Consider the following 21,836-nt stretch of genomic DNA (forward strand, 5'->3'; position numbering starts at 1 on the left):
TACTTCTACTCAGTAACATTTCAGAGGGAAATATTTTACCTACTTTTTACTACATTAATAAAATAAGTAATTAGTAGGCTAACTGTACAAATTTAGACTTTACACGCGGCTGTGGCTCAGTGGTAGAGTCGGTCATCTTTCAATCGGGAGGTCGGAGGTTAAATCCCCAGCTCCCTCAGGCTACATGTTGAAGTGTCCTTGGGCAAGACACTGAACCCCAAATTGCTCCCGGTGGTATGGCCAACGGGTATGAATGTGATGTGGGCACTTTTCATAGCACCCTCTGCCATCAGTGTATGAATGTGTGTAGCTGAATAGCTGAATGTGATATGTAGTGTAAAAGCAGCTTTGAGTGGTTGCAAAGACTAGAAAAGTGCTATAGGAGTCAGTGACAAATAATGGGCAAGATGAGTATTCAAAAACCTTTTCAAAACTTGTTTTAAAAGCATTTATCAGGTTTGGTAAAATGTAGATTTCATATATATGTTTGTTTCATGTCATTTGAAATTATATTTATATCATTTATACATGAGGAAAGACTAAATGCACCTGAAAATGTCAAGTGGTGTAACCACCAAATAATGAGAAATATTAAATATTTAATTCAGCTAGTGCGTATGTAAAGGTGCTCATAGAAATAATAACTCAGTTATAAAAGCATCATGAGATTTTTTTTTTAGGATTATCTATAAATACATTTTGTATGAATTTTTGCAAAATTGGGTGAGACATATGCTCAACTCGGTTTTCTAAATATTTTGTGACAAATTATGTAAAAAAAACAAAAACACATGTTATTCCACTGCAATAGGGGATAACATTTTATTCCAAATGAATTTTCCTGTATATTTTGATATTTTTATGAAAAATACTGGTTACGCCAATTGACACAAATCGGTTACACCAACTGACCATGTTGCTTCTACAGTCCAAGGCCATTGTTTGTCAAAGAAATTGACACTAAAAATCATATCATGACAGTAAACAAGGTCGACTGAAATCAATGTTTTTATTTTATTTAATTTCAATGTTTAAGTAACATAACACATTACTGCGAATAAAGTTTAAAACTCTAAACTTAGAAATAAATTAATACATAAATACATTTTCTTGTCTTTTTGCAATTTAATCCTAGCCTTACAGAGCTTTGCTAATAAAATTGTGGATAAATCACCAATTTTTAAAAAAATATAACACTGAAAACTTTAAAATAGTTTCACATAATAAGTGACTTTATATTACATCTTTAATCAGCAGAATAAACTACTGATATTTTTACAAAAGTGACCTCAAACTGAAAGGATTGTGATAGGAGTCAAATGGTGTAACTGGTTACACCATTTGACATTTTACTTTAAAATCTAATTTTACAGGCATTATCATGGACACCTATGCAAGCACATTGCCTTAGTGTGAACATTTCAAACATTATTTTTAAAGTAAATACACATTTTTATAAATATGATGTATTATCAACGTGTTTCTAAGGTCATACCATTTGACATGTACCTTGAAACATACCTGACTGTTGCCTTATTCTGTCAAATTTTCCGTATTTTTAAGAGAGTAATGAACTTGCATCCAGCAGTTAGGATCATCAGGGGTCCTTCTTTGTGATTTCATTTCCTCTCACACAGTCTTCTTGCACAATATGACAAAATGGCTTCTTAAAGGCTGGTTACACCGCCTTGACATTTAAGTAAGTTGACATGACTGACACGTTTCCCCAAATTATTTATAAAAATCTGAAAGATGATGTTCCATAATTTTGATTTACTATTGAATATTACTAATGTAAGATTATTCCAAACTAGTTTTTAGGGTATTTTATTTAGAATTTCACCTTTTTTAATCAAGTCTAATTTTTTGGTACAATTTATTTTGGTTACACCACATTGACATTTTTGACATAATCCACACAGTATTGTATCAAAATTGATCAAAAACAGAAATTAAGCATTAGGGCCTTAAAAAAGTGATTGCTTTAAAGTCATTTTTAAGTTTTTTATTTTATTTTAACCCTTTTAAATTTCATTTAACCACATAGACACCAAAAAAAGGCGTCACGTCATTGACCCATATACAGTCCATTTACCATGTACCATTTACACATAAAAAGTATAAGTGAATCTTAAACAATTAGTCAACTGATCGCCAGAAAATGTACTGGCAACCACAGTATATTGATAATTAACTTTCAGATAGGCGTCATGTTGCTGTTGCTGACGTTTTCATGCAGCAGCACTTTGAGTGGTGACCTGGTGCCAAGATATATTCTTGTCAAAGAAAGAAACCGTTAATCAAAAACCAACGCGGGGATGAAGAGATCCTCAGCGCCCTACCACGGGGTTTCCTGCTGGAGAAAAACCTTACAGGTGATCTGATGGTCTTCTAAAAGCTTCACTAGCTAACATTGTCCGGAGATTCAGGTCGGGACAATTTCCGTAGTTGCCCTTTCACAATTAAAACACACAACAGGAGATTGTCGTGTCAGGTGCGTTCTTGGCCTTAAAGTGCAAATTCGCCAATTTTCAACCTTAGTCCCATCATGCTATTATGGGGAGCTAATGCCATTATGGTACAACAAAAATACCATTTCGCTCTGTGCCTTTGGAGGGTGTTATCTGCTTCTCTGCAAAACCTACGCCAGACTACGTAAAACGCGCCATCTAACGGAGGCCAGGGAGCTTTCTAAACTACACTTCCTCAATCCAGGAAGCCCATCCCCTGTGACACCTTTGGTATTTCAATGACTCATGTTATGCAAACATTCGGGGCAAATTTGTTCCAATTCAAAAACACCAGCACGAACATCAGGTGGTGGGAGCTGTGTCGCAGTACTACACAGAACAAAAATATAAACACTTTTGTTTTTGCTCCCATTTTTCATGAGCTGAACTCAAAGATCTAAGACTTTTTTCTATGTACACAAAAGGCTTATTTCTCTCTAATATTGTGCACAAATTTGTCTAAATCTGTGTTAGTGAGCACTTCTCCTTTGCGGAGATAATCCATCCACCTCACAGGTGTGGCATATCAAGATGCTGATTAGACAGCATGATTATTGCACAGGTGTGCCTTAGGTTGGCCACAATAAAAGGCCACTCTAAAATGTGCAGTTTTATCACACAGCACAATGCCACAGATGTCGCAAGTTTTGAGGGAGCGTGCAATTGGCATGATGACTGCAGGAATGTCCACCAGAGCTGTTGCCCGTGAAATGAATGTTCATTTCTCTACCATAAGCCGTCTCCAAAGGCGTTTCAGAGAATTTGGTTGTACATCCAACCGGCCTCACAACCGCAGACCACGTGTAACCACACCAGCCCAGGACCTCCACATCCAGCATCTTCACCTCCAAGATCGTCTGAGACCAGCCACCCAGACAGCTGCTGCAACAATCGGTTTGCATAACCAAAGAATTTCTGCACAAACTGTCAGAAACCGTCTCAGGGAGTAATCTGCATGCTCGTCATCCTCATCGGGGTCTCGACCTGACTGCAGTTCGTCGTCGTAACCGACTTGAGTGGGCAAATGCTCACATTTGATGGCGTCTGGCACTTTGGAGAGGCGTTCTCTTCACGGATGAATCCCGGTTTTCACTGTACAGGGCAGATGGCAGACAGCGTGTAGCGTGTATGGCGTTGTGTGGGTGAGCGGTTTGCTGATGTCAACGTTGTGAATCAAGTGGCCCATGGTGGCGGTGGGGTTATGGTACGGGCAGGTGTATGTTATGGACAACGAACACAGGTGCATTTTATTGATGGAATTTTGAATGCACAGAGATACCGTGACGAGATCCTGAGGCCCATTGTTGTGCCATTCATCCACGACCATCACCTGCAGCATGATAATGCACGGCCACATGTTGCAAGGATCTGTACACAATTCCTTGACGCTGAAAACATACTGGTTCTTGCATGGCCAGCATACTCACCAGACATGTCACCCATTGAGCATGTTTGGGATGCTCTGGATCGGCATATACGACAGCGTGTTCCACTTCTGCCAATATCCAGCAACTTCGCACAGCCATTGAAGAGGAGTGGACCAACATTTCACAGGCCACAATCAAAAAACTGATCAACTCTATGCGAAGGAGATGTGTTGCACTGAGTGAGGCAAATGGTCAGATACTGACTGGTTTTCTGACTCCCCCGGACCCTCCCAATACAGTAAAACTGCACATTTTAGAATGGCCTTTTACTGTGGCCGGCCTAAGGCACACCTGTGCAATAATCATGCTTTCTAATCAGCATCTTGATATGCCACACCTGTGAGGTGGATGGATTATCTCCGCAAAGGAGAAGTGCTCACTAACAAAGACTTAGACAAATTTGTGCACAATATTTGAGAGAAATAGGCCTTTTATGTATAAGAAAAAGTCTTAGATCTTTGAGTTCAGCTCATGAAAAATGGGAGCAAAAACAAAAGTGTTTATATTTTTGTTCATTATATAAGGGCTATCAGGCTCTGAATTTACATTGATCATGATGAAAATTCCACCTTTTGTGTGATCAAAAATTGTATTAGTCTGTAAAAACATCTGTTAATTATTATGCTCAACCTCGGCACACGTGCACACTTTTTCCACATGTCCAGAGCCGTTATGGAGGAAGGGGATTATTATATGGACGAGCTGCTGTTGCGCGCTCATTTAAAAAACATAAAGCTGCATTACAGAGAGTAATACTAGTAAACACCTGTCAAGTCTGGACTTTACAGTCTCCTCATCGATCTGTGCATGCAGTTGAGGTCCGTCGGCACCGCACAGCAGAGAGTGGAGCTGCAGACAGCTTCTCTCCACAATCAGACACAAAACAATAACAAACCGCTGGGAAGAAACTGCTGCTCGAGTAAATTTGCAAGTTTGAACTGGTCTATTTATTTAATACTTAATCACGACCGGAAGCTAATATTTATATTAATTTAGGAGCAATTCAGCGGAAGAAAAACGTAAATGGAAGCAGTTAGAAATAAAACACCACAACATTATCAAAGGTGCGGCTCAGGCAGAACAGGCTCATGGCTGAACCTCACTTCAATCATATTTTAAATATTAAACTCATGAAATATCATTCAGTGGCTGTTTTAATGTGCATTAGCTCTATCCCTTACATGATGCTGACTTCACATACATTATAATTCATGTTGATTAAACTGAATTGTGTTAGTTAAAAAAAAATAATAATAATTCCAATAACTTACGGCGTCTTATTTGAAAATCTAAAAATGATGACTTTGACACAGATTTGTCTTTTGATTTTTTTTAATCATAATTATAAAAGACTTTTGCAGAGGGGTCAGAGCACCACAGAGACGCAACGTTTTTTTTTTAGTTCGATAACCACTCAAACACACGCATGAGACGGGCTGAATGAATGAGGAAGTCGAATGAGGGTTTTATATTCTAGAGGGAGGAGACAGAGCGAAACTTTGAGTTTCCCTGAAGAAAACCTGCTCGCGACCAGGTTAGGTTCACAGACACATTTACCATAGTAACCAACTCAGAGTCAAAGTTACCTCTCTTTCTGGAACGGCAAACCCAAGGTTTCCCTCATTTCAGGGTTAAGAAACTCTGGGTTTTCACTAAACCCGCTTTCTGAAACGGACCCCAGATCTGCGAAATTTTGTGGCCGTGTTTGTGCTTGAATATTATCATGGCAATGTGCTTTGTGAATTCGACCTTGAGACGAGTGAATTACCCCCTATGTTGACCAACTTTTCTGGTCGAAAGAACGAACATAACAAACAGGCAGACTTCTCGTGCAGACCAATAACTTCCCTATGTAACCACGCCCTCGCTGGGCCGTTCCTTTCATAGAGAGAGGCGCAATGCACGCTGGGTGTTGTAGGAATGTAGAATGCAGCTTCAGTGAAAAAATGCAGCATCAGCCACATGTGTAAAATAAAGTGGCTGTGGATTAGAGAAGAGTTGACAGCTGGAAGTTAAAGGCCTGTTATTTTAATTGACATTCTGCTTGTTAAACAGCTGTTTGATAAATTACAGAAACATATGCAGAGGTAATTTGATGTTTGGTTTTTTCATTCTTAATTCATATGATTTTGGCGCTGGTGATTTTCCTTTGACGCTGGCTTAAACCTCTTTGGAGGGCGCCAAAAATTTCTCTATGCAGGAAAAGCCCTGTTACTATAGGTAAGTATCTCATACAACCCCCACTTCGAACAAACTGAACTATCCTTTTAAGTTACAGAGGTTAATGGGAGCAGGTATGCGATCTCCTGTTTTTTCTGCCCAATATGTGCATTCTCACACCTATAGACAAAACCTACAGTGTGTAAGAAGTGGATGCAGTCTCTTTGTTTTGTAAGTGATGCTAGTGCGGTAGTGCCTTGAATCAATGGCTTATCTGAGGCTAGATGAGTAAAGTAGCGTTCTTTGTTTATTATCACCTCAGTAAACATTTTTCTAATGAGCTTATTCTCTCAATCGCTATTTTTTAAAGACTTGATCAACACAGCCTAATGTTTATTTAGTAAATTATGGTCCCATTTAGGGTAAAAAAGACAATAATGCATTGGATGCTTGAGGATGCCTGTGATTGACAAGTCATTACCACGACCACCTGTCAACCTGGATAAAGACATAGAAATGATTATCCACCCTGCCGTCCAAATCGTCACTGTATTTGCCATTTGTCCGAAAAATCTAAACTAAATTTAAATCAAACTCAATATTATCAAAAATCTAATCTAAATAAAGCAAGCTCAGAGAATAATCTAACAAACAATATGACTTATTATTGGTAGACTAAATACACAGCTAAATACTAACAACAGATAAATAGTTCCTACAGACACTTTTAGCTCCACTTTAAAAAATAACCAAATGACAACGGCCATGATGCCAAAGTTGATTCTTGTAAATGGGAATTTACAAACCAAGAGGTAATATCATGATGACAATGGGTAGTATCATTCAGCAGACATACCCACAAGAGACATAAAACGGGCTGGCACCAGGCATTTCTCCACAGAGGTGTTGAAGATATCTGTAAACACACACTGGGATACTGCTTGGGTCATTGTAAAATGGCAAAGGTGGCACAACAACAGAACTTTGTTTTGGTGCTGTGGCGGAACCGCAACTTAAAAAAGGGCTTATTACAGCTGCTTAGGGGAGTTTATTCTTCTTGAAAGTCCTGTTTATGTTCATGGTGGGGAGGTGGAGCTAGAAGATTGAGCTGTTGAGTGGAGTAACAAGTTGTCATGTAAGGATTGTCCCCTTGTCTTTCTAAGTGACAGGGTGCTACTACTGAGAATACTTATCATAAACATTATATATAGTATTATGACATTGTTTAACCTAATAACACAAGCAACAAACAAATAATATAATATGACATAATCAATCATTTTTTAATGTCATTCTAAAGACTCACAATCCTCTGAATCAAAAACTGCCTCAACCAGTTGTCAATCAATCAATGTCAATGTTGTTTATTTTCGCAATTCATTTTGCAGTATAATATTAGGAAGGTATTTGACTAAGTGGTATCAATGCTGAAAGCAGGCTGAAGCTTCATTAAATTTTGCTATCGGACTTTCATATTTCACTTAATTAATTTCAATATATTTCTTAGGGAAGAAAGTAACTATTTAGATTCAAAATGTGCGATAAGTTTATCTAAACAACGTGTGAAAATTGAGCTGATGACGTTTGAGATGCTGTCGCTTAAGCGGCTACACTTTATGGCCAATACTACAGGGAGTTTCATTTTTTTCGTGGACAGCACTGCTTAAGGTTTAATTTTATTCAGCTGACTTGACATACACAGCCTGTATGCTCAAAGTCTTTCAGAATCAACATTTGCCATACATCTATATCTCATAAAAAGTCCAAAACAGGAGAGAAATGGGAAATGGACTGTGCTTGTTTTTTGATATGTTCATGCATTCTTCCTTTCACATATACATTCATAAACTGATTTCAAGAGGCTGCTATGCAAAGTGAAATTCCCTTCATGAACTAAGCTAACACTCATGGCTATATAGTAGAAAAACAAATCCCCAAAGAAGAACAAAGCACAGTCTAGTGTATGAAATGCATGGTTGTATTAACTTTTTAATTGGAAAATAGTTTTTTGGGTTGTTTGTTTTTTTAATCTAACCGAAAATAGTGAAAATTAAGACTTCTATAGCTAGCATATGTCTTTTTATATGCATCTCTGGTAGTAAACATCAAAATGTCACCAAATTTGGACTGGATATTTAAATACAGTTCTTACTTACAATAAGTAATCGAAGCATCCTAAGTTAAACATAAAAATATACAGAAGACTGTTATCATAAAATTGAGTCATTTGACTGTTCATTTCACCCTCTGATGACACCAGCCCCTAACAGGCAACTAGTGGAGCCAGCTCTTCAACACCACACTTAGAATGGGGCCTGATCGGTGTAAATGTGTTAGATTAAGACAAATAACATCATATAACAAGTTATGATAATTATATATCATTATATCGCATAATAACTTTTATTATTCTTCATATTATATATTTTGCATATAGTATTACATGACCAACAGACTTCTTTACACAATATTGTCACATAATTTAATAGACATTTTTGACTGAATTAATTATAATAATCCAAAAATCATCTTTTATTGATATACCCTAGGATCCTCAGAATTTGCATTTGCTTCATACGTGTATAGTCTATTGGTTTTAGGCTATACAGCCTAATCAAATCAGTCATAGAAAGGTGACATTTAGGCTAGTAATCATATCTGACTTTTAAGATTAACCTAGTTTCTCCATTGGTTAGCAAAAAATGAGCCATGCTGTGTCTTGTCTAATTCTGTGTTTGTATGTCTGTTTCCTTGTCTTTTCTCAAAGTCAATTTTTTTGTTTTTTCATTTTCATTTTCTAATGATGCAGAATCACCGCAATTGAATGGTCACGTCAGAATCAGTTTGATTGCTACAGAGCATCTTTGTTTGTTCATCTCCTGATATTAAGTCAGGAGTACTTAACTTAAACGGGATAGGGCATCAAAACAGGGCATTAAGAGGCATTTGACTTCTCAAAGCTCAGAGTCAGCACCATCAAAGTCAACTTGCTTAGGTATGCTGTAATTAATGTGAAATTGATTAAAGCAATATGAAGTATTTCAAGAGAATGCAATTCAAATTTAAATTTTGCTTTATCAAATATTTTCTGTTATACACAAATAGTAAAATATTTTTCAACTTATCAGTGATTTAATGATGTTTAAGTATACTTCTCAGGTATTTTCAAAGTTCATTTTTAAAAAATCTGCTAATTATAGCCTTTATTTGTGCACTAATTTATTAGATGCACACTAAAGTAAGTTTTCACAGACCATATCAAAAGTGAATTTTGTTGAAGTACGCTTTTGTATATTGTTATGCTTTTAACACACTTCCTGAAAATATACAATAAATATGTTTGAAACAAGTCTCTAAAATGTGTACTTTAATATATTATACTAACATTAAACTAAAAGTGTATATCACTAAAATGTATTTATTAAAAGTATACTATATTGCAATTGTTTGAATATTGATCAAAATGTACTTACAATTATGATATGAAAGCCTGTAATAGATGTACTTTTAACATATTTTAAATAAGTACATAATCCGTTAGTATGTTAACATACTTAGTAAGATTTCAATATACTGTAATGTTATGTACTGTGCAAAAGTTTTAGGCAGGTGTGAAAAAATGCTGCAAACTAAGAATGCTTTCAAAAATGGAAGTGTTAATAGTGTTTATTTTCATCAATTAAAAAAATGCAGTGAATGAACAGAAGAGAAATCTAAATCAAATCAATATTTGGTGTGACCACCCTTTGCCTTCAAAACAGCATCAATTCTTCTAGGTACACTTGCACACAGTTGTTGAAGGAACTTGGCTTGTAGGTTGTTCCAATCATCTTGGAGAATGAACCACAGATCTTCTGTGGATGTGGGCTTCCTCAAATCCTACTGTCTCTTCATGTAATCCCAGACAGACTCGATGAAGTTGAGATCAGGGCTCTGTGGGGGCCATACCATCACTTCCAGGACTTCTTGTTATTCTTTTTCGCTGAAGACAGTTCTTAATGACATTGGCTATATGTTTGGGGTTTTTCTGCATCCCAGTTCCTATGTTTTTGTGCATAGTTGAGTCGCTTGGCCATGTTTCCATGTCGGATGTATGGCTTTTTGGCTGCAACTCTTTCATTAAGACCACTTCTGGCTAGACTTCTCCAGACAGTAGATGGGTGTACCTGGGTTCCACTGGTTTCTGCGAGTTCTGAGCTGAAGGCACTGCTGGACATCTTCCAATTTCAAAGGGAAATAAGCTTGATGTGTTTTTCATCTGTTGCAATAAGTTTCCTTGTATGATCTGTGACATGAAACTGTCTTCGACAACCTCATTATTTATATTTTTGAAAGCATTCTTAGTTTACAGCATTTTTTCACATCTGCCTAAAACTTTTGCACAGTACTGTATTTTGAATACACTTAAGTATATATTATTTTTGATAGGGTTAATTTATTGGAGCCCTGGATGCCACCTACATTCTCATCTTTATTTTAGGTCAAGATACCTCATCATGTGTTATATTTTTTCATATTATATTGCAAGTAACAAATGTACATTCAAATTTGTTGTCGGAATTTGAGGGGAATAAGAAATTGTAAGCTCCTTCAAAAAGACAAACTTTCACCTAGCCTCATCTTCAACTCACCTTTGTACCTACCAACATTGTAAATAAATGTTGTACTGGTTAGGACCAGTATATAGTTAATTTTCTACTAGCAAAAGCAGAGGGGTTGCTATCTTACTCAAAAGCACTGTTTTTTTGTCTTACATGCAAACCATTTCTCACAAATCTGCTATATATTTGACGTTAACGTATTTTCTCTAGATCTAGTCAGTGTTGTTCATGACAGTATACATTCCACCTACACACAAATTAATTCCTCTCACGTGTTTTGTTGTTTGCCAACTGGATTGGTGACAACACAGTGATAACTTGGAACTGCTGCTGTGGTGGATAGATTTCCTCCAGCGCCAACTTCCTTCTCATTTTTCTAAAAGAGTCAAAGCTGTTTCAGAAAAAACCTGAATTACAAGGAATTTACATATTACTCAACTGTACTTACAATACACAGTAGTATAGACTTAATTCTGACCCCCTTAAATGTCATTAAATAATATAAAGGGCTATAGTATTGGGTATAGTATTATACAGTATTATACATTTGGCTCCTACTTCTATAAGTTTAAGCAACATTATTATTAACCTCCAAACAGACTTTGGAGATACAGCCCTTTCCTAAATCATGACCCTGGAAGGCCTTCAGACCTTGATTAATGTTTGTAGAAAAATCAGACTTTTTGTCAGAGGGCGTGACCGTGGCGGTGCAGTGAATGCAACATTCGTTTTTTGTCATAGCTATCGCACCACCACTGGTGAGAGCCTGTATCAACTCTAATGTACATTGTTCAATCTGCTCCAAATTTGACAGGTATGATAAGGGAGTTTGCCTGAACAGATCTGCATATCAGTCATAGTTATAGCGCCAACTTGTGGAAAGAGACAGTAGTGTGTCTCATATACAATTTTCAATCTTCTCTAAATTTCAAATGTATGATGCCAGTTCTGGCCTGAATATATCTACATATTAGTTTTCTCCCATACTCATAGTTCCACCTACTGGGAAGAGCGATTAGTAACTCTCATATAGAATGTTCAATCTGCTTTAAATTTCACATGTAGAATGACAGTCCCGGCCTGAACAGATGTACAATTTGGGTCCTGCTCATTGCGCCCCCTACTGGTGCACACCCTGCTGCTGCAGCACACCCTGCGGGTGCACAGAGGTGCAAGGGCCTGTTCATCGTTACTTGCGACTTAATTTTTTTTTTTTTGTTCTAAAAGAGGTACTAAATTTCTTCTTTATTTACTTATCTAATACAGTAATTGTCGTGAGCATGTAAGCGAGCTGATGAAGCACTGCAGTGCCTAGCTACATCTCTTCCAGCTTGGCTGTAGACTCCTTCTCTTGTTCTATGAATAACTGATCAGTTTTTGTGGTCCCTCTTGAGGTGTTTGCAGATAAGGAGGTGATACTGAGTGGAGGAGCCATCAACTCCCCTCAGCTTCTCATGCTGTCTGGGGTGGGAAATGCAGATGACCTAAAATATCTCGATATTCCTGTGGTTCAGCACTTACCAGGTACACTTTGTACACTTAGAGATGTCTTTTAAACAATGTAAGCATCTTAAAAAAATTAATTTATACAAACGTAAAAAATACTTAATACACTGAAAATTCAAGTGTTATTAATTTATTGTGTATTCATTTTACACATCCAACAATATTAATTTTCGTGTGTTTCTTACTCCCAAACAGACTTCACCTGGATAAAGAAATTATTTCAATGACTATAGTGGCTTCTTTCCTCATTTCTCAGGTGTTGGCAGTAACCTGCAGGATCATTTGGAGCTGTACGTCCAGCAGCAGTGCACTCAGCCTATCACCCTGTACAAGGCCCAGAAACCTTTCCAAATGGTCAAGATAGGCTTGGAATGGCTCTCCATGTTCACTGGTAACTAAGGATGCATATACATGGATATGTTAATACACAAACTCCCCCCAATGCTCTAAAGAATTTGTGTATTTCTGTGCGGTAAATGTAACCTGACAATTCCTAAAATTAATTTGAGGTTCGCTTTCATCAATTTAATTTTACATAATCTATGTCCACTATTAATAGAGCAAGTATCGGTTAAAGACAGGTGTGACTTAACGTAAACTCACCCATTTAGCTGTGCTAATCTCTAACAAAATTAATTTGTTTAGAGAAGACTTTAAGAGACAAATAAAAGCAAAAGCATAACAAATTGTGAGCTTGATATTAGTGACAGGAAATGCTTTAGGTGTGTGTAGTGGTACTACAATAAGGAGCAGGAGTTGATGGGATGGACTTCTAGTGAAAGTCAAAAGTCTCAGCAGACCAAGTACATCACTCCACTGGCTTCTCATCACACACACCATCGGTCAAAACACAGCTCACTTAAAGTGAATGTATTAAGTACCTGTCATCTGGTCAATCATGCTCTTCCTGTGTGATGAAATCATTTGACTTCCAATGACTCATCCTCTAGGGTATGGAGCAACAGCCCACTTGGAGAGTGGAGGGTTCATCCGCAGTCGTCCACAAGTCCAACACCCTGACATCCAGTTTCACTTCTTGCCCTCGCAGGTCATTGACCACGGACGAATCGCCTCCAAGATAGAGGCTTATCAGGTGTGTAAATGGTAAATGGACTGTAGCTATATAGCGCTTTTCTAGTCTTTGCAACCACTTAAAGCTGCTTTTACACTACATATCACATTCACCCATTCACACAGACAGTCATACACTGATGGCAGAGGCTGCTACGTGAAGTGCCCAACTGTCATCATTTATCACCTTCACACCCCTTGGCTATGCCACCAGGAGCAAGGTTCAGTGTCTTGCCTAAGCTCCTGAGGGATCGAACCTCCGGTTGTTTGTGGTTATTTTTTGTGCAGGTGGATGACTTGTGGAGGGTTAGTGTGTTTATGTACAGTTTATTAATGGATAGTTCCTTGAGATGAAGCATCTCATTTTCGAGGGGGTCCTACACAAAACATACAATACAACAGATACAGTCGCATACATACATACATACATACATACATACATACATACATATCAGTACTGTGCAAAAGTTTTAGGCAGTTGTGAAAAAATGCTGTAAACTTCAAAAATATAAATAATAATTGTTTATTTTTATCAATTTACAAAATGATAAGTGATTGAACAAAAGAAAATACTAAATCAAATCAATATTTGGTGTTACTACCCTTTGCTTTCAAACCAGCATCAATTCTTATAGGTACACTTCCACAAAGTCAGGGATTTTGTAGGATTATAGTCAGGTGTATGATCAACCAATTGTACCAAACAGGTGCTAATGATCATCAATTTCACATGTAGGTTGAAACACAGTCATTAACTGAAACAGAAACAGCTGTGTAGGAGGCTTAAAACTGGGTGAGGAACAGCCAAACTCTGCTACCAAGGTGATGTTGTGAAAGACAGCTTCATGTCACAGGACATACACCATGGCAAGACTGAGCACAGCAAAAAGACACACGGTAGTTATACTGCATCAGCGAGGTCTTTCCCAGACAAAGATTTCAAAGCAGATTGGGGTTTCAAGATGTGCTGTACAAGCTCTTTTGAAGAAGCACAAAGAAACAGGCAACGTTCATAGACGCAGTGGTCAGCCAAGGAAATTTGCAGCAGCAGATGAAAAACACATCAAGCTTATTTCCCTTTGAAATCTGAAGATGTCCAGCAGTGCCATCAGCTCAGAACTGGCAGAAACCAGTGGGACCCAGGTACACCCATCTACTGTCTGGAGAAGTCTGGCCAGAAGTGGTCTTCATGGAAGAGTTACAGCCAAAAAGCCATACCTCCGACATGGAAACAAGGCCAAGCCACTCAACTATGCACAAAAACATAGGAACTGGGGTGCACAAAAATGGCAGCAGGTGCTCCGGACTGATGAGTCAAAATTTGAAATATTTGGCTGTAGCAGAAGGCAGTTTGTTCGCCGAAGGGCTGAAGAGCGGTACAATGATTAGTATCTGCAGGCAACAGTGAAGCATGGTGGAGGCTCCTTGCAAGTTTGGGGCTGCATTTCTGCAAATGGAGTTGGAGATTTGGTCAGGATTAATGGTGTCCTCAATGCTGAGAAACACAGGCAGATACTTATCCATCATGCAATACCATCAGGGAGGTGTATGATTGGCCCCAAATTTATTCTGCAGCAGGACAACGACCCCAAACATACAGCCAATGTCATGAACTATCTTCAGCGAAAAGAATAACAAGAAGTCCCGGAAGTGATGGTATGGCTCCCACAGAGCCCTGATCTCAACATCATCGAGTCTGTCTGGGATTACATGAAGAGACAGAAGGATTTGAGGAAGCCTACATCCACAGAAGATCTGTGGTTCGTTCTCCAAGATGTTTGGAACAACCTACCAGCCAAGTTCCTTCAACAACTGTGTGCAAGTGTACCTAGAAGAATTGATGCTGTTTTGAAGGCAAAGGGTGGTCACACCAAATATTGATTTGATTTAGATTTCTCTTCTGTTCATTCACTGCATTTTGTTAATTGATGAAAATAAACACTATGAACACTTCCACTTTTGCACAGTACTGTACATGCATGCATACATTAACCTTCCGATTGAGAGACGGCCGACTCTACCACTGAGCCACAGCCCCCCTTACAGGATAAGGAAGGATAAACTACAGAAAGAGGACTCGTGATGTTAAGGAGCTGGAAGACATTATCAATAGAAGCAGCTGCATGGTGTTTTGAGAAAGGATAACAGTGAGTTCTTGAAGAGATGAAATGAGTTAATTGACCTGAGGCTGGGTGGCAAATGATTCCAATCGGAGGGAGCCTTGAATTTAAAAGCTCGTCGGCCTAAGACTTTGTTCATTTTAGGAACAGTAAGGAAAAGTTGTTCAGTATGACGTAGAAAATGTGAGGAAGAATAAGGAATCAGGTACTGTTTTAAGTCAGGGGGCTAGATGACATGGATACATTTGAAAATTAATTGCAGCCAGTGATAATGGCCCAGTATGGGCAGAAATAATTGAGAGACGATTCTTTTACGGGTCTGAAATGTAAAGTACAGTACAGTAGAGTTTATGGAGCGTCACATATTGAAGAGGTGAACAGCATGCTGCATGATTTCTTTTTGTTAAGAAGAAGTTTGTTATAGGATAACCAAAGCTGGACTGAGGCAAGTTCCTGTTGTAATGACTTTTCTATAGTTGCTGTATTGGGACCGGATGTGTACATAATATATATATATATATATATGTGTGTGTCGTGAGCATATAAGTGACCTTGACAGTTGGAGCAGGTGATGGGGAGGTCATTGATAAAGAGAGAGAAAAGAGGTGGGCCTAGTGATTGTGGTACAGCTTTCTCCACAATTAGGTAATCTGAATGTTTTCCATTGAAAGTGACACACTGGCTTCTGTTATGAAGAAATGAATTAAAACAGAGCAAAGTATTCTAAGAAATGCCGATGTCATACAGTTTATCAAGCACTAGGTAATGGTCAACCAAGGCCTTGGTTATGTCTAGAAAGACTGCACGACTGTGATATAACGTGCTAGTTGACTAAAGATTAATGTGTCAAATATTTTGGCTATGGGATTAACCGTGGCGATGGGGCGGTAGTTGTTTATGTCCTGAAGGTTGCCACCCTTGTGGAGTGGGGTAACTATGGTACGCATCCAGGTAAGAGGGAGGACACAGATAGGTAAGGACAGGTTGAATAAATCACAAAGTAGAAGAAAGTCTGCTGTACAGTTCTCCGTTCCTTTTCCGTAATAACAACAACAAAGTCAAATGGCTGCATTGCCAGGAACCACCTAGTGATTCTTGAGTTTGTGTTCTTCGTGTTTTTCAGCCAAGAAAATGCGCAATGGTCAGTCTCCAGGGTGAACTTACTCCCTAGCAAGTAATACTGGAGGGAGTCAAGTGCCCATTTGATAGCAAGACACTCCTTTTCCACCATGGAGTATCTGCCTTCATGCTTCAGAAGCTTCCTGGGGTTTTTGGTTTCAGAACAGGTGATCTGATTTAGTTCTATCAATCAGTAGGTTCAGCCAGAGTTAAGTGCGTGCACACTGACTATAAAAATCCAGCATTAATGGAGCCCGGATACACGATTCACCATGGCAACGGTAAACAAAAAGAGGTCCTCCTACAGCACACCAGTGGAGCTTGAAATCCTCATGCGGATGTTCAGCGAATATGAGCATGTTTTTAGAAAAATAAAGTAACACGGCTGCAGCTGCAAAAGTGAGAGAAAGCGGCGTGGAAAGAAACTGCTGCTCAAGTAAACGAGCAAGTTTGAACTGGTCTATTTATTTAATATTTAATCACGACTGGAAGAGAAGCTAAAATGTATATTAATTTAGGAGCAATCCAGCGGGAGACAAACTTACATGGAAGTATTTAAAAATAAAATACCAGAACATCATTCAAAGGTACGGCTCAGGCAGAACAGGCTCATGGCTGAACCTCACTTCAATCATATTTTAAATATTAAACAAATTAAATATCATTCAGTGGCTGTTTTAATGTGCATTAGCTTTATCCCTAACATAATGCTGATTTCACATAAAATATGTCCTCTCACCTAAATCCTGTTTAGTTGATTAAACTGAATTGTGTTAGTTTTAATATATATATATATATATATTTCTAATAACTAACGGCTGCTTTTGTATTTGTAGGAAATTAAGAGGACCAAATAAATGATCATTTGTCTTATTTACTCATTTGCCGAGTGCTCTCGGCAGTGGTGGTGGAAAATCTAAAAATGATGACTTTCACACAGATTTGTCTTTTGATTATTTTATTATAATTATAAAAGACTTTTGCAAAGGGGTCAGTGCACCACAGAGACACAACGTTTCTTCTTTTAATTCGGTAACCGCTCAAACACACGCGATGGGCTGAATGAATGAGGAAGTCCAATGAGGGTTTTATATTCTAGAGGGAGGAGACTCTGAGTTTCCTGAAGAAAACCTGCTCCCGACCAGGTTAGGTTCACAGACACAGTTACCGTAGTAACCAACTCAGAGTTGAAGTTACCTCTCTTTCTGAAACCGCAAACCCGAGGTTTCCCTCATTTCAGGGTTAATAAACCCGGGGTTTTCACTACACCTGCTTTCTGAAACGGACCCCTGCTTATGTAGGCAACAGTATGTTGTCAGTTTGTCCCTGCAGCAACACCGCACCTACCCCAATGCCCGCATCTGAGGCATCCGTCTGGACGATGAAAGGCTGCTCGAAGTCCAGGCTCTTCAGAATGGGCTCTTGGCACAGAGAGCCCTTCAGGCTCTTAAAGGCCTCCTCACATTCCTCAGTCCACAGAACTTTGTTGGGTTGGTCCTTCCTGGTGAGGTTTGTGAGGGGCATCAAGATGGTTAGGAAGTGAGGGATGAAACAACTGTACCAGCCAACCAAGGCCATGAAGGACTTGACCTGTGATTTGGTAGTGGGCCTCTCAGCCAACTTCCACCTTCCAGCTTCCACCTTCCCCACTTGTGGTCTGATCAAACCCTTCCAGAGTACAAAACCCAAATACTGGGTCTCCCACTTTGCCAGGAAACACTTGTCAGGGCGGATGGTCAAGCCTACCAAGCCTGATTTTGTGCAACACAGTCTGTAGATGACAGATGTTCCTCCCACGAGTTGCTGAACGTTACAACCAATCATCCAGGTCAGCTGCAGCAAATGGCTCTGCACCTGCCTTATCCATCGACGGACGGAAAGTAGCAGGGGCACCTTGGAGAGCAATGGGAAGGATGGTGAATTGGAAATGTCCAAAAGGTGTTCAGAACACTGTGATTTCTCTGCTCTCTGGGGTGAGGGTAACCTACCAGTAGCCCTTGCAGAGGTCAAGAGTGCTGATGTAGCTCAAGCCTCCAATCCTCCACCAGCTCATCATCAATTGGCATGGGATACAAGTCCAATTTACTGACACCATTCACTTTTCAAAAGTCCAGACAGGGTTCCATCCTTCTTGAGGACCAAGATGATTGGGCTGCACCACTCGTTGGAGGACGGCTCAATAACTCCCAGTTGCCTCATCACCTCCAACTCCTTCTTCAAATCGGGAAGCAGGCATTCTGGGGCCCTGTAGATGGGCTGGCGAAATGGCTTGGGATACTTAAAGGCGATGTGGTGATGGGTGATGTCTGTGTGGCCAGGAGTATCCAGAAACTGGTGCAGGGGCAGGATTTGAAGAAGTTCATGACTTTGTTTTGTTTTTATTTTATTTTTCAAGTATTTTTTTCCAGTTTTTGTTTTTGCCAGGCCTGCACTGTAAATATTGCTGCTCGGGAGGGTTGGATTTGTTTCACAACAAAATACATTCACTTGAACTGTATTTTTGGATTTTGATCTATTTTTTTGGAGCCTTAAGCAATAGGCCGTCCTTACACACTCCATATGAGGTTTCATGCACTTGGGGCCTTGTGGTTAAATGCTAACAGCATACCTACTACAACATAATGACAAGCGACAGCTAGTTTTCCAATGCCTCTGTGGTCTTCTGAAATGTTTTCTGTACTTGTACTGGTTTAACTTGGTTCTGGTTTGCTAATCATGTTAATAAACCTGTGAAGCTTATAAAACCAATCATTGCCAATGCAAAATTACTCATTCATTTGTGAAAGAGTCACTGGTTGATGTAATTATTCTTTTTTCACATTTCCATTCTGGCTGTCAATACGAATATCTGCACTACTATTCACTACTGTGGTGTGAATAGGAGGAATTATAACAGTACAGTACAAATGGCACGTAAGTGTTAATATTTAAACATACCTTAGACGTAAGTGTTTCTGTTTGTGTTACAGGTTCATGTTGGACCAATGAGAAGCACTAGTACCGGTTGGATAAAGTTGAAGAGCAGCAACCCCCTGGATCACCCAATTCTCCAGCCAAACTATCTCTCCACTGGTAAGATTCAGTCTCTGAATTGTAAAGGATGAAATCCATCCAGGATTTGTCAGTTTAGGGTTAGATAATATTCCTAGATAATATTCTTTCTTAAAGTAAGCCTAGTTGCCTAGTTCTGGTTGTACACTGCTTGACATTTTGCTTTGACACTTCCCTCTGAAGAATTATACAATTTTAAGAATCATATGTTCTGACTATTTGCTGTTACTTAATACATATTAACATCTATCAAGTCAGGGTTGAAATATAAAAATAAAGCCAGTTTTTGATTTTCTTTATTGACTCCTCTCCCCTGTCAGATATTGATGTGTGGGAGTTCAGAGAGTGTGTCAAACACGCCAGAGAGATTTTTGCCCAGAAGGCCTTTGATACGTTCCGCGGCCCTGAAGTCCAACCCGGGCCTAATGTCCAATCTAATGCCGAGATTGATGCATTTGTCCGCCAAAAAGCTGACAGCGCCTACCACCCGTCCTGCACCTGCAAGATGGGCTCGCCATCTGACCCAATGGCAGTGGTTGACTCAAGCACACGCGTTCTTGGTTTGGAGCGGCTACGAGTGGTGGATGCCTCCATCATGCCCAGTATTGTCAGTGGTAACCTTAACGCTCCAACCATCATGATGGCTGAGAAGGCTGCTGACATTATCAGAGGTCGCCCTCCTCTCGTTGACCCAGGAGTTCTAGTATACCAACCACCAACACTTGACACACAGAGATAAAAATGGTGAACAAGAAGCTGAAGGAGAGGTATGAGAAAAGGCTATGTATGGGTTCATGATACAATCAGGCAAAAACTGCCTGGCACTACCTTTTTGTGTATAAATAATGCACATACTTTGATGTGTGTGTGTGTGTGTGTGTGTGTGTGTGTGTGTGGATGTTCTGAAGTCTTAAAAAATTACAAACCTGCACAAAATAATAAGAATAATTATAATAATCAGATAAAATGAATAAACACAATATATACATATAATATTGTCCTGTGTGTCTTTATTTATTTGTGTTTTTTATCTAGGCCTATTTGTTCTTTCTTCACTGCCTGTTTTTTTTGCTTTCCATGTACAAGCCCTGACCTTAATACTGCTGGTTGTCCAATCACTAGATGGTTGTCACATGTCTGCTTAATGTTTGTTATTTCAAAAATACTAATAACATTGTTAATTATTAAAAAAACGCCCATAACTCATCTTTATCTTTCTCTGAGCTAAATTCTCTGATATCTTCATCTAAACCATCAACCTGTCTTTTAGACCCGATTCCAACCAAGCTGCTTAAGGAAGTCTTTCCCTCAATTAGCACTTCTTTACTAGATATGATCAATATGTCTTTATCGACTGGCTATGTACCCCAGCTTTTTAAACTAGCTGTAATTAAGCCACTTCTTAAAAAGCCTACCCTAGATTCAGGCATCTTAGCTAACTATAGACCTATATCTAACCTTTCTTTTATCTCAAAGATCCTTGAGAAAGCAGTCGCTAATCAATTATGTGACTTTCTTCATAACAACAGTTTATTTGAGGACTTTCAGTCAGGATTTAGAGTCCACCTTAGCACTGAGACAGCCCTTGTGCGAGTTTCAAATGATCTACTTACTGCTTCAGATAGAGGACTTCTCTCTGTACTCGTCCTGTTAGATCTTAGTGCTGCTTTCGACACAATAGACCATCACATCCTGTTACAGAGACTAGAACATTTAATTGGCATTACAGGATCTGCATTAAGTTGGTTTAAATCTTATTTATCAGATCGATCTCAGTTTGTCAATGTTCATGATGTGTCCTCTATGCACACCAAAGTTAGTCATGGAGTTCCACAAGGTTCTGTGCTTGGACCAATTCTTTTTACCTTATATATGCTTCCTCTTGGTAATATCATGAGGAAACACTCCATTAATTTTCATTGTTATGCAGATGATACTCAATTATACTTATCTATGAAGCCAGACGAAACCAATCAGCTATCTAAACTAGAAGCATGCCTTAAGGACATAAAGATCTGGATGACTAGAAACTTTCTGCTACTTAATTCAGACAAAACTGAAGTTATTGTGCTCGGCCCCAAACACCTTTGAGATTCTTTCTCTAATGATATAGCTGCCCTAGATGGCATCAGCCTGGCATCCAGCACTACTGTTAGGAATCTGGGAGTTCTGTTTGATCAGGATATGTCCTTCATCTCCCACATAAAACAAATATCAAGGACAGCCTTCTTTCATCTTCGCAACATAGCAAAAATCAGACACATCCTGTCT

General features: G+C 38.9%; 1 protein-coding gene across 1 annotated transcript in view; it reads left to right on the top strand.

Moving 5' to 3' along the window:
• chdh (choline dehydrogenase) overlaps positions 1 to 20,535 on the top strand; it is a 28,916-nt gene extending 8,381 nt beyond the window's left edge. Inside the window, exons 6-10 of the mRNA XM_069660384.1 lie at positions 12,093 to 12,222; positions 12,461 to 12,595; positions 13,155 to 13,297; positions 19,484 to 19,586; positions 19,886 to 20,535. Of these exons, the coding sequence (XP_069516485.1) occupies positions 12,093 to 12,222; positions 12,461 to 12,595; positions 13,155 to 13,297; positions 19,484 to 19,586; positions 19,886 to 20,304 (930 nt within the window). The 3' untranslated portion in view covers positions 20,305 to 20,535. The remainder of the gene's footprint in view (positions 1 to 12,092; positions 12,223 to 12,460; positions 12,596 to 13,154; positions 13,298 to 19,483; positions 19,587 to 19,885) is intronic.
• The last annotated feature ends 1,301 nt before the right edge of the window (positions 20,536 to 21,836 follow it).

Source organism: Semicossyphus pulcher, unplaced genomic scaffold (assembly GCF_022749685.1).
Source record: "Semicossyphus pulcher isolate SPU_LCO1_2020_fin unplaced genomic scaffold, fSemPul1.0.p SCAF_13, whole genome shotgun sequence".
Taxonomy (NCBI): domain Eukaryota; kingdom Metazoa; phylum Chordata; class Actinopteri; order Labriformes; family Labridae; genus Semicossyphus; species Semicossyphus pulcher.